The sequence below is a fragment of the Anastrepha obliqua genome, chromosome 4 (assembly GCF_027943255.1).
Source record: "Anastrepha obliqua isolate idAnaObli1 chromosome 4, idAnaObli1_1.0, whole genome shotgun sequence".
NCBI classification, from domain to species: Eukaryota; Metazoa; Arthropoda; class Insecta; order Diptera; family Tephritidae; genus Anastrepha; species Anastrepha obliqua.
In genome coordinates, this window is record NC_072895.1 from 29461780 (window position 1) to 29475189 (window position 13410).

General features: G+C 38.5%; 2 protein-coding genes across 5 annotated transcripts; one reads left to right on the top strand and one right to left on the bottom strand.

Moving 5' to 3' along the window:
- The first annotated feature begins 1018 nt into the window (after nt 1-1018).
- On the top strand, nt 1019-2563 carry LOC129245850 (protein CDV3 homolog). Its single transcript, XM_054884272.1, has 4 exons — nt 1019-1102; nt 1186-1444; nt 1523-1810; nt 1930-2563. The coding sequence occupies exons 2-4, from the start codon at nt 1238-1240 to the stop codon at nt 2170-2172; spliced, it is 738 nt and encodes a 245-aa protein (XP_054740247.1). The 5' UTR covers nt 1019-1102; nt 1186-1237; the 3' UTR covers nt 2173-2563.
- Nucleotides 2564-4561: 1998 nt separating this feature from the next.
- Nucleotides 4562-5815, bottom strand: LOC129244570 (putative gamma-glutamylcyclotransferase CG2811). 4 transcript variants are annotated; one of them, XM_054882272.1, is made up of 4 exons: nt 5740-5815; nt 5163-5665; nt 4993-5100; nt 4562-4698 (listed from the first exon to the last, which is right to left on the bottom strand). In XM_054882272.1, exons 2-4 carry the CDS (start codon nt 5519-5521, stop codon nt 4611-4613), a joined length of 555 nt encoding a protein of 184 aa, XP_054738247.1. In that variant the 5' UTR covers nt 5522-5665; nt 5740-5815; the 3' UTR covers nt 4562-4610. The 4 variants fall into 4 exon arrangements, 3 of the variants coding, with proteins under 3 accessions (XP_054738247.1, XP_054738246.1, XP_054738248.1); XM_054882271.1 differs by having other exon boundaries at nt 5163-5778; XM_054882273.1 differs by having other exon boundaries at nt 4590-4698; nt 4905-5100; nt 5163-5775.
- Between the last annotated feature and the right edge of the window lie 7595 nt (nt 5816-13410).

The window sequence follows — 13410 nt, forward strand, 5'->3', positions numbered from 1 at the left end:
CGCAGACCAATAATTCCCCTCCTCTTCTTTGTTTCTTCATGGGCTCTTACGACATAGCGACTTTGGAAGGCGCAACCTGGTATTCTATCTTCCTTGAATTTCATGCTATTAAACAAGGCGAATCTATTAAAGGTAGTATCAGTAAATCAGCTGATTTGTGTATTTCTTTCGCCGTGTTCATGTGGCTACCAGCCAGGAATGAAACAAGGCGAGCTCATTTGTGTAGTCTACTTTACAAATACTTTGCTTTCACTATCAAACGTACAAACCATTTTTGTTGTTCTAGTGCTACCACATTTAACACGTTCACGCCGGCGCGTACCACCGGTGGCTCGCACAAGTCTGCTTCATGGGGCGGAGCGTGTCACCGGTGGCTCGCACAAGATTGCTTCATGAGGCGGCGTGTACCAGCGGTAGCCCGCACAAGATTGCGTCTTTAGGCAGCGCGTACCACCAATGGTACTTTATTAAACGGTACCTATGAGATGAGATGCCATAAACGACTACCCTTATGAAAAAATTTCGTTTTATGACCTGCAATCGCTTCCGATAGAGCGAAAAGACTTACACATTGCCGTCTGTGGGCGAAGACCATGAATAACAGCGCCGGCGGGAACTTGTTAATGAATGTGCCCTGATATTAAACGCGTAATAACTTTTACAACTGGCATCCGTCAACCCGCTGTCAACTACAATTCTGTTCAAGGAGTTAGTGTAGACACCAACAACACTATAACAATAAACACCGCCACCGCTGACGGAAATTATTAATTTTTTTGAGAGCATTAACAAAATTAAACCAATACATACATATATTTTCAAGCAATATTAAATAGATTTTATGAAATTATTACCTTACTTTTATAACCTATTAAATATTTTTATTTTTCATTTGACATAAAAAGTCGCACGAGATATTGTATACTCTAACCTCACACTAACGCGCAAACTCCGTGGTGCCCTGTGCTACAACCCTGATGAAAGTTGTCACTTCTGCCTACTCGCTACTCGTCACTTTCACTAACTCGTTTTCAAATTGTCTCGTTAATTTTGTTAGCTGTCAACTTCAAAGTAAATTCCTTCTTTTGTAAGGTCGCAAGTGGTAAGTAATCATTTTACGCATGCTGTTTTGCGAAACTTCTACTCGAGTGAACATCAATTTAAATTTCGTTAATTTTTGCATAGTTGACGGCCGTAGCGACTGCATTTGCGTTTGCCAGTACACAATAACAACACAATGGGCGATTTAGACGATTTCTTTGCCAAAAAGGACAAAAAAAAATCCAAGGCCAAGCCAAAGTTTCTAACAGCAGAGGAGCTGGTCAAGAATTTGGAACGCGAAGCAGCTATAACCAAGCCAAAAAAGTTGGAACCAGCCAACCCTGCACCGACCATTGCACCAACTGACATTGAGGAAGTGAAACCGAAGCAGGTAGTGGAAGAGGTTAGTGACGAATGCAAATAATTTTTATTCATTATGTGTATTATTAACACATTGTTGTTTTTGTGTACTTCTTTATAGCCAGCCGAAGAAGAATGGGATGATTTCGAGCAGGAGCAGCGTAAAGATTACACTGGTCTTAAAATTGGACAACTAACCATTGACGATGAAGAGGAAGAAAGTCCAGCTGAGGGTGAAGAAGATGAAGTGGATAGTGATGGCAATATAAATGTCGAAACAAATACCTCGAAACGTAGCGGCGGTGGACCGTGGAAAAAGGTTATACCAGCCGAGGAAGTAACTCAAATCCCGATGGAAATGGAGAAACCCACTTCAAAACTTTACATTTCACCTGCCCTACGAGCAGCTGTAAGTATTAAGCGCAAATGTGGCATTGTTAGTGCAAATGTTTGCCACGTACGCGGCAATTGTTGTGAAAATATGCTTTTGTTTACAAATAATTACTATTTATGTTTTTGTTTGTTTAGCAAGCGGGAGCTGCGCCGGGTCCGCGTTTGAAGCCGCGCAATCGTGCAGCGCCTGATATAACGAATGCAGAGTACTTCCCTTCGCTGAGTGCCGCCCGGCCCGAAGAGCAACGAAAAAAGAAAAACGAGCCAGCTTTTGAGGAGGTTCGGCATGGTGGTCGAGTGCAGCGCATTCATGAGCCAACTGCGGCGCCTGTTTCCATGGCCAATCGTTTCCAGTCGCTGGACGAGGACGATAGCTAGAAAGCGGAAGGCCGCAACTCACTCTATTTGGATTCTTTTTTCCTTTTTCTTTTCTTAAAAAAAAAAGAGGAAGTCTGTATTGTATGTGTTGTACGCTTCGTATCTATACCGATTTGTTTTTTTTTTTTTTTTTAATTTTTTTTTGTAATCTCCTTCAGAACATTTTATTTTCGCACTTTTTATACTTTGCTAACTGGTGTGCAGAATTGTGGTACCTAACGCGGCCGCCACTTTTCATAATTGTTCGGGAACTGCCGCTTCACAATAGAAATTATATTCAAATAGTGGTAGGGACAGAGATTAGCTTCCGAAAAACATGAAATTCATTTTATGATTAAATGAGAACAGAAAATAAAATATATAATGAAGTCAACTGCTAGAACAAAAACAAGATGTTTTTTTTTATTTTATTTTATTAAACAAACGCCAATCGGCAATATATACATACAAATATAAAAGAGCGTACAGAATCAGAATTTATAGAGGGCTGGTAAGAAATGCAATGATAAAGATTATGGGACAGAAGATTCTTGAGAAAAATCAGGGTATTACTAAAGGATGATATTTTTGGCATTTCGCAGAAAAGTGTCGTTTATTTCCACCATAGAAATCGAGAACACCATGAAGTGAGTTGACGCTGATGGCTATTCCATTGCACGGGCCGTGATAGACGTAGTTTTCGCAGGTAGCGACTGTTTTCAGTAGACGACTATTCCTAAGAGTGAGACCAGACGGGGCAAGCTCGAAGGAGCTACCACTTTATAGAAGAACGCCAGATCAGTTATGCCACGGCGAGGCCGCAGACTTTTGATGTTGTACCGAATGTAGTTATCTTCTGTGGCTGAAATGGTTGATGATGAATGCCGGAAGGCTAAGGTCTTGCAGAGCTTACGCTGCACTCTTTCAATTCTAGTAATGCCTGCTTCAGTGGATGGAGACCAGATTATGGCTCCATACTCCAGTATTGGAAGAACTAGAGTTTTGAAAAGACAAATCAGGAAGTAGAGGTTCTTGAAGTCCTTACTACTCCTAGTTATAAATCCGAGTGTCTTAAAAGCTCTCTGAGTTATTCCGTCTATGTACATGTGGAAAGTTAGCTAGTTTTTGAAGTGAAAACTTCTTTAGAATCGTTGGGAGTGATTTGAGAAAAAGTGAAACGAAAAAAGCGACACTCTTGGCTACGAAGCGTTATATTATATGTTGATATAAACGTAGCGACGAACTAAATAACTTTTAGGCCAGCGCCGAAAGCATGGCGCGGTAGCCGAGCGACTAGCAATGTGAGCTTCCGATCCAAAATCCTTGGTTCGAATCACAAGAAAAAAATTTTTTTTTATACAGTTATTTTATTTTATTTTATGATATGTTTATGAGGAGCTTTTTTTCATGGCAGAAATACACTCGGTGTTTTGCCATTGCCTGCTGAGCGCTATTATAAAAATAGTTTTCCTTAATTTTGGTGTTTTCACCGAGATTCGAACTGACGTTCACTCTGTGAATTCTGAATAGTAGTCACGCACCAACCCATTCGGCTATGGCGTTTGTTTAATTTTACTGATGCAAAAATGAGGGAAAATATTTGAATAAAGTTTGTTTACTGTTTACACATTTTCCAAAGGTGACGGAGAACCAAAAAAAAAGTCGATTTTCAAACAAATACGAGTGCATATGTGTAATTGTGTTAGAGTTTCGGTCACGCCCCAGCAAAACCTGCGTGCATATGTGTTTGTAACATTCAAAAAAATGTAATTGTGTTAGAGTTTCGGTCACGCAGGTTTTGCTGGGGACGCTCGTAAATATTTTCATTTTTAGATATTTACCACAATTATGTCGAAAAATAATGCAGAAAAGTGTCGTGAATATCGACAGAAAAAAAAATCAATAAATAGCATCACGGAATTCATTCACGAAAATTTAATAAAGTATACACCAGAAGTATCGCGGATACTTAGAAAAGATTGCAATAAAGTTCCAATGATTTTAAGTGGCGATTTTAACGTAAATTTTGCATTGGACACAGCGGTTCCTTTAATTGACGTTCTCAATACAACATTCAATTTAAAAATGTGTAACAATCGCACTGAATCGACAACACGATCAAAAACAACCATTGACGCGGTATTTCAAAGATATGTTGACAACATCGAAACCAAAGCATTTGTATCATATTTTAGCTATCATAAGCCACTCGTATCATTTGTTGAAATTGAAAACATTGAGGATGAATAATAATAAAATGAAGAAAATAAAATATGAACTTTATAGCAATATTATAATGAACCTATAATTATCCCGCACCTAATGCTGCTTTCGTCTCATTCTCTCTCAGTTTGTTTTACGGAAGGTTTCACTTCTATCGCGTCTAACCGTTAGACTGGTATTTTTTTTTTATTTAATATGCGATTTATTGTACAGTAGGTGATATTCTTATTACAATTCTAAACACTATTCGTTGGTTTAGTACATTTTTTGACCGTACTTAACTCCTCCCCCACATACATGTCGTCCCTGGAGCTTTCCAGATAACTGCAAATACAAAACAGTATTGTTAGACGTAAATGAAATTACTGTTAGTAAGGCGGATATAGTAGATGCGTATGTATGTATGTACATAGATAGTAATTCCTAATTTTAGTTGATATGCAAGAAAATACAGGCAAAGTAGTGCTTAACGTCTACGCCTGTTTAAAGCAATTCATACATATTCTTGCTATAAAAGAATCATAAATTACGCCAGTTAACTAATGGCCACTTCATTCCACATGCAGCGCTCAATAGGCCATATCTTCTTTGGCCTTCACTTCAGGCAATCTTGCTGACCTTTCGCAATACGGTTGCGCTGCGCTATTATGATATGAGTCCAGATGGCGTTTGGAGAGCAGCTGCTCCGGAAATTGCTTGATTAAATACAGCCAACAGTCCATTGATCTGCAATGCATAAAATTCAATTTTTTTCTTAATTTTCTATTTACTATTCCCAGCATTCTTACTCATTATCTTCAGTTGTTACTTGCTGTACTTCGCGTTCGTAATAATTGGGGCAATCCTCCAGCACATCGAGATTTGCAAACATTGTGTCGTCCACCTCGTAAACCTCACCGCATACATTACGACCCGTTCCAGGTTTGTTCAACAAAAATGGAATGTTGTAGCGTGTGCCTATCACCAGTGGAAATTTTTGCACAGTGCGCGCCTCGCACACAAAACGCGAGTGCCCATTTTCAGTGCGTGTGAGCCAGTGGTGATTTGGCTCGCCGCGCTTCAACGTGCCATAGACGAACACCTTTATAAGATTTCCAGACATTTTCGCAGACATAATGTGAAGCCGAAAAGTAGTTGAAAATCTCATTAAATGACCACCAAAAGCGAGTAGAAAGCTTTGCGCATTTTGATAACAAAAAATTTGATGCTGATTCAGCAATGATTTTCAGGGTGCCCGGAGTTGATATAAGCGGTGTTTAATAATTAGACAGAAAACGATGGCGCACCATCTCTATATGCATATAAATATTTAAAATAACTTGAAAGTTTTTTGCTTTGTTAAAAACATTTTTTGCTTATTTTCACTTAGCCTGGATTTCGCACTTTTATTAGGCTTAAGTCCGACAGCACTTATTAGCAAATACAGGTGGCAACTTTTATTATTAACCCTTCTGCGTAGCTGCAATTTAGAATTCAGGCATAGGCCCTTATTATGAGCAACATTCGATCTTCGACTGTAGTCGAAAGTGCTGATCGAACGAATTTTTATTTGGTATTATGGTGCTCATTCGTTGAAGAATAGGACTATGTGAATTTCGATCGCTCGACGCATTTACAATAGATAATTTTTCTCAGCTGATACAGCAAATCAAAATAAAAGAAAAACCGATAGTGTTGAAAATCTTTGCTAATAACATTTTTAAAGTTAAAAAAAGTATTTTTTGTAAAAATGAGTACAACGGAGTTATGATTCCACGATTCATCGGACGATAAAAGATTAGCGGAACTAGCTATAAGTAGAAAACAGTTGAGGGGCGCATCCAACCCCCTAGAAATGGCTTCCACTGAGTACGTTTAGAATTTTCAAAATGTGTTGACGTACTTAATATTATAGAAATTTCCTTACAGATTTTTAAAGAACTTTAGCTCATCTAAAGAGGCGTTTATGAACCTACTGTCCAGTATAGAAAACCAGTTGCAGCAGTGCCCCCGAGCCAAATCCATTCCAAATATTTTAAAGCTAGCCACAGTTCTGCGATTTTATGCTCAGGGATCGTACCAATTGAGTATTGGTAATGAAGGTATGCTAGGACTTGCTCAACCCACTGTGTCTGTTGTGCTATCGGAAATAATAGATGTCCTGGAAAATTATATTTGCCAAAGATGGATACAATTTAGTATTACAGAGGCTGATCTGCAACAAAGAAAAGCACATTTTTATAGCAAATACAGCATAAGAAATGAAATTCTTAGAATAATATAGAAAAATCTAAAAAGTATTAAATAGAAACCTTTACGCCACAGTTTCTGTTTTATTTTTGTTATAAATTTTCTTTATTCAATTATTCGTCATTCGAAAAAAATATATATTTCAGTTCCTCTACGTATTTCAGCCCATACCTGCCAAGGGAAAATAAAAATGTATCTATAAACATCACAAAAAAACAAAACCATTATTAACCTTAATCCATTTCGCTGCCGTTCTAACTGGTGGTCCCAAGCAATTCAGCTCCGTTGTAAATTCATCCCATTTTTTTGCTGCTTGAACTTTGGTGCAAATCCCTTTTGCGAATTGTGGATTCTCTTCCATTAATGAAACTAGAATTTCTAATTGCTGTTTGGTACTCACGACTTTCGACCTGCATAAAATTAACAAAATTAGTATATATTTATTATTTGGTTACTATAAAACCATAAATAATCGCAAACAACTTACATTTTAACAAGTTTACCCACAATACGCTACACAATCGAAAGCAAAATTGCATTCGACTCTAAATTCGGTATTCAACGAAAATTTCGACAGGGCTGCACCGCTCATAATACCAAATTGACATTCGATTTTCGATCTTCGACAACCAACGAATATCGAAGATCGAATCTAACTCATAATAGAGGCCATAATTATTTTAAAATTTTAAGCGCTCGTTTAACTTCTTTGGCTGGTCATGTCGAACGAATGGACACAAACACTTCGGCTGTGGAAGTACTCGCTGCGTTACCAGCTGGTGGTAGCAGAGGAAGGGGTAGGCCTGCTCTGGGCAGGAGAGATCCGATGGAGAATGACTTGGCTTCGCTTGATGTATTCAATCGGCGCCAGTTAGCACGAGAAAGTAACGAATACTGCGCTTTGTTAAACTCGGCGTAAAATTTTATCGCTCCAATTAAGAAGAGGAAGAAGAAGAAGTTTAAATGTGGTGAATTTATTAAACTGAGTTTAAGCCTGCAGAATTAGGCATTTAAAGGTAGTTTAACTGTGATATATCAAAATTAGCACTGAAAAACAGGTGCTTAGCTTTTGGCACGAACAAAATAAAAAAGTTTTTTTTTAAATCGCATGAGGGATTTAACCACCAAATCCATAATGCAGTGTAGAATTCAAAATAATTTCGCAAAATGATTCTAGTAGAAACCATAACTGTTTATATAGGGTTTTTCAGTAAGAGCGCTTCAACTTTTGAACTTTTTTGAATAAAACACAAACGGTTTGTCTTTTTGACGTGATAACGTCTTATAATTCGATTTAACAGGCTGCACGCACGAAAAAATGTGTCGTTACCTTGCTCATATGTCGTTACCTTGCTCATTAGTGTTACCTTGCTCATTGCATTGAATGAACTGCAAGCGAAAGCGCGGAACGAACGACAAAGCAAACGAACGGCAACGTTCGACATCTTGCTCTCTCCTACTTAAGTGAGCGTATATATGTATGTATATGCGCATATGTACATATATAAATTCACGTATTTGTACTTGCATATGCCTTCTTATTGATTATTATTAATTTGATTTACTTGAAGAATTTAAAATAAAATCAAGTTTGTTAATAATACCTGTTGTTTTAATGTTACAATATTATTATTAATTTTTTTATTATATAATATATGAAGGAAAAAATGTATGGTAATATTTACCATATACCTTATAAGATATGTTGTCTATACTAATATTATAAAGAGGAAAACTTTGTTTGTTTGTAATGAATAGGCTCAAAAACTACTGGACCGATTTTAAAAATTCTCTCACCATTCGAAAGCTACATCATCCACGAGTAACATGGATTATATTTTATTTTGGAAATAGGGCTCGAGATATAGGTCAAAACATGGACCCGGGTAACCTTCGGATGTGTATGTACAATATGGGTATCAAATGGAAGCTGTTGGTGAATGCTTTAGTCCAGAGTATTTTTCATGCCGCTCCGTGCCGAGATAGAGACCAAAACGTGGACCCTAGAATGTGTTTGTAATTTGTTATGTTATGTTATGTTACGTTATGTTATGTAATGTTATGTTATGTTATCTTATGTAATGTAATGTTATGTTATGTTATGTTATGTTACGTTATGTTATGTTATGTTATGTTATGTTATGTTATGTTATGTTATGTTATGTTATGTTATGTTATGTTATGTTATGTTATGTTATGTTATGTTATGTTATGTTATGTTATGTTATGTTATGTTATGTTATGTTATGTTATGTTATGTTAAAGTATATAATGTTATGTTAATGTTAACTCATTCTCTATATCCATACAAAATATCTATCAAACAAATAAAATTAAAATTTTCTTTTGAAAAATGCAACCATTCAATCAGTATTTTCTTATGACGTTATCACGTTAAACTATCGTCAGTAAACCGACTTTACAGACAACCTCTTTTTAACTAATTTTTTTTTATTATCGGGTTTGAACATATACATTTAAGTATGAAATTCGATTTCTTTTGCATGACCACCGCGTGAACGTTTTACGAAGTCCAATCGTTGAACCCAATTTTCGACCACTCTTTTGCATAAATCGGCCGAAATTCCAGCAATTTCGCGTTCAATATTGGCTCTGAGCTCACAAATCGTCGCCGGCTTGTTACTGTAGACCAATGACTTCACATAACCCCAAAACGGGACGGCTTGTTAAATGGACCGTAAATTGGCCGTAATGCTCTTAAAGTAGCAGCAACAGAACGATTATTTCATATTTGCAATCGTTGCTCAAGTGTGTAGCGTTCCATGATGAAATGTATACTAATGAAGTTTACAAATGACAAGCGAAAAATAAAAAATATTGCGTCGTTCGCCCTCCCTATCGGAAAAAAGTTGAAGCGCACCTATTGAATAACCCTATACAAACAGATCGGTTGATCTCAACTCATAGCACGTGCAGTATTCTACAGGCCCAAGGAATTTTCTGACTCGGTAAGCCTGAGGCGCTAGGAACATTACGGCTCCTCTTGGAGGTCACAGGAAAAAATGTGTACGGCTCAATATCGATTTTACAGTCGTACAGGTGGCTTTGAACGTGTCAGATTAACAGCTCGTTTTAAAGTTTTTGCTTGGAGTCTTGTAGTGATTACGAGGTTGGTACTCTACTTCTTCTTTCATAGCGTTACAACGCGGGGTGCGTCAAAGCTTCCTTCAAAATGCTCCTCCAAAGCGGTCTATCTTGAGCTGTTGCTTCGTAGTTACGTATTCCCAGCTTCTTAAGATCGTGTTCCACTGCGTCTATCCAACGGTTCCTCGGTCTGCCTTTGGCCTTCACGCCCATTAGCTTTCCTGTCAAGGCTTTCTTCACGGTACAGTCAACAGGCATACGGATCACATGACCTAGCCATCTTATGCGCTGCGCTTTAACAAAACGCACAACTGTCTCGTTCTGAGTTAGATCGTTCAGTTCAGAGTTCAATCGGATTCTATAGGTACCATCATCCATTCTTATTGAGCTAAAGATCTTTCTTAAAATTTTTCTTTCCATGCGAGCAATCTGAGCACAATCATCAACCTTAAGAGTCCCTACCTCACAACCATATGTTAGGATTGATCGAATAAGAGTCTTGTACATAGTGAACTTTGTAGCTTTAGACAAAAGTCGGGGCTTGAAGAAGTTAAGGTGGGCGTAATACGCTTTGTTGGCGGCGTTGATGCGATCCCTGACGGCGGAAGTTGAATCACCGCTACATGCGAACATAACTCCTAGGTACTTATAATGCTGCACTGCTTCAAAAGTATAGGCTCTCACATGGAAATTGGTTGGTACTCTAAATAGAACTGTTTCCAAATGCAGTTTTATGCACTTTAGGCAAAGTATCCATCACTGCTTTTTAAGTGTTGCCAACTAAGAACTATATACATGGCATTGTTACATATGTATATATTTGGGAAATACAGCTGGAGGGGCAATTCTCGAGAGGATATGAATCCAGCTCGTTCAAGTAATGTAGAACTGGCGTTCGTGAAAAAGGAAGCCATGGTTCAAAGTAGCTAAGATGAATATTCCTTAAGTGATTACCGATTAGGGTTTGTCTATAACAAAAAAATCGTTTACGTATTTTAAGCTCCTCGCAAGTGAGCTCACGGAAGTGCCTTGTGAAATATCTACAGGTGGGGTTCGGCTTTGAGCAAACGCTTAGAAGGGTGATTCCTTCTTCCTATAGCAGTTCGGGGAGGAGCTTTCAGTCGGGTCTGTAGCTTCAATCTACACACGAAGGCAAGCAATCTGACAAATACAACTTTTTATATTAATGAACAAAGCAGATACCCGTCCATCTTGAAATCGGACGGCGAAAGTTGAAATGGTTTGGTCACACAGTGCGAAAACCACATGGAGATATCAGAAAAGCAGCCCTAGACTGGCTAGACTGCTTTGCGGGTGTAGCAGTCGGAGATGCGAGAGGTCATTTAAGACGTGGAGTCGACTAGTGGAAGTAGAAGCTCTACAAGCAGGTCGCACTTGGGAACAAATCAAATTCTTAGCTTTAAATCAATCGAATATTAACTTGTTTCTTGAGGCTCTGTGTTCCACCTAGGAAGGTATTGATCAACGTCTTCTTCACTCTCCTTGCTAATTGGACAGTCTGGGGAACTGGCATGGTCAAATTTATGGAGATATTTCCTAAATGCCCCGCGCTTTGAAAGGGATTGAGTTAGGTGGTTGTTGTTTTTGTTGTAGCAGCATAAACATTCCCCGTGCATATACTGCTGAAGTGACAGTCCTTGGCCGGATATAAATCAGGGTCGTTCCGGTTACGTAGAGCCGACTGTCGTGGGAACGTGAGTTAGGTGGTAGTTTATTCCGCTATGGTTCCTTCCTAACCAAGTCATAACATTGGGTAATAATTCATGCATCCATCTACCATTAGGTAATCTGTTCCACCGGTCTTGCCAGTGAGTGATCGAACGACACCTTTCTTCGGACAAAATATCAAGCAAGCAACCACGCCTTGCTTGCTCTACCGTTGTTTCGCAAAGCCTTATTGATAATCTAAGCATTTCGTTTGCCACAATTCCTTCGTCAACAGAAATTTGATAGTTCGCTTAGCCGATAGAGGAATATGAGTTTAAAAACCCATGAAGTTTACTACCTGTGCGAGATAGAAAACATCTGCCGTCCTCTTGTAATCCTAAAGTAAGACAATAGAAGCAAGAACGGCGGCAGTTTTGTCAATAGTTAGAACTTTAGGACAAAAATAGGCAAACCTATCCCTATACCTGCTTATATAAAATAACTTCTGAGCAGGGAGGTAACCGAACAGAGGTGAGCAATCATTTTGGAAAATGAATAACTACGAGTTTTCCAAAAAAGCGTGCGAGGATAGGCTTTAGACATCACTGGAATAGAACCAGAATGGGCATAATTTTATATGGGAATCCTTCTGTACAGCACTTATAAATAACTGGGTGTAATATATAACTGATAATATATAAATAACTTATGGCGCAGAAGCTTGAACGAAGACAAGGCGTCCCTTGAAGTGTTTAAGTGAAAGATTCTTTGGAAGATGTTTGGACCTTTACACGTCATGTCGTCCAAATGGATACAAACGCTCCGGCTGTGAAAGTATTCGATGCGATACCAACTGGTGGTAGCAGAGGAAGAGGAAGGTCTCCTCTGTGTTGGAAGGATCAGATGGAGAAGGACTTGGCTTCACTTGGTGTGTCCAATTGGCGCCGGTTAGCAGGAAAAAGAAACGACTGGCGCGCTTTGCTAAACTCGGCCAAAATTGCGTTAGCGCGCAAATCAAGAAGAAGAATATATTGCACAGGTCTCGATAAGTTTGAAGTATGGTTTCAAGTATCATTTTTGCTGTTGTAACGGCACAGAACATCCTCGATAAATTTCAAGGAAATGCTACTGGGAAAACAGGTTGTGTGGGATAAATATCCAAATTCAATGTAGACTTGACTGTTGTGGGAACGAAAGATGCCCTCTTATATGACGTAGTAGCTGCGATATTGCCGATTGACGGAACTTACCTAGTTGCCCATTTAGGTTATTTTTAGAACGGCAGAGCTATTTCAGTAGAATTAGATGCAAATTTGATCCTCGCTCCCGAAGTAATATAGAAAGCAGTTCCGGGAAGAGTGTCTCCCCAGAAGCAGAGGAGGGATCGTTTTAGTGGCCACACCACACGACGCAGTAGACGACGGTCGCTGTGGGTGCGAAGGAATTTTGAACCTAACCTCACCCACCAAAAAAAAAAACAAATGGTCCCACAATCCAATTTGTAAAAATCAATTACAGTAGGTATATTAACAGCCACCTCTCTTAAGCGAACTCCTCCAATAACCGGACACCTTTTTTAGTACATACCACAAATCCTAAAGAATTTATTAAAATTTGTTCCTCTGAGCGGACAACCCGCCCATAACATACTTTTTGTACACTTTTCTCATAAGCGGGCATCTCCTATAAGCCATCCAGTTGTTATTGTAGTAGTGCGAAGAGTTAATTAGAATTCTGAGAAGAGCTGGCTTAAATTTATTCATTTACTGGAAGGACTTTTTCGATTTTTTCAATGTTTCGTAGCACTTGGAAGCCAAAAAACCCGTTCAAAAAAATCGGCTCATTTGTTGTTGTAAGATTAATAATTATTAAAAAAATCAAGAAGAATTGTGTACTATTTGAAAACCACTGGTCTAGTTTGATAACAAATTTCAGCGACCAGCTTTAATGCCGAGCCGATATAGAAACCCGGCTTGGAGCAACGGACACTCAAATAGTCATAACTTTGCAAATTGTGATCAAATTGACTGGAAA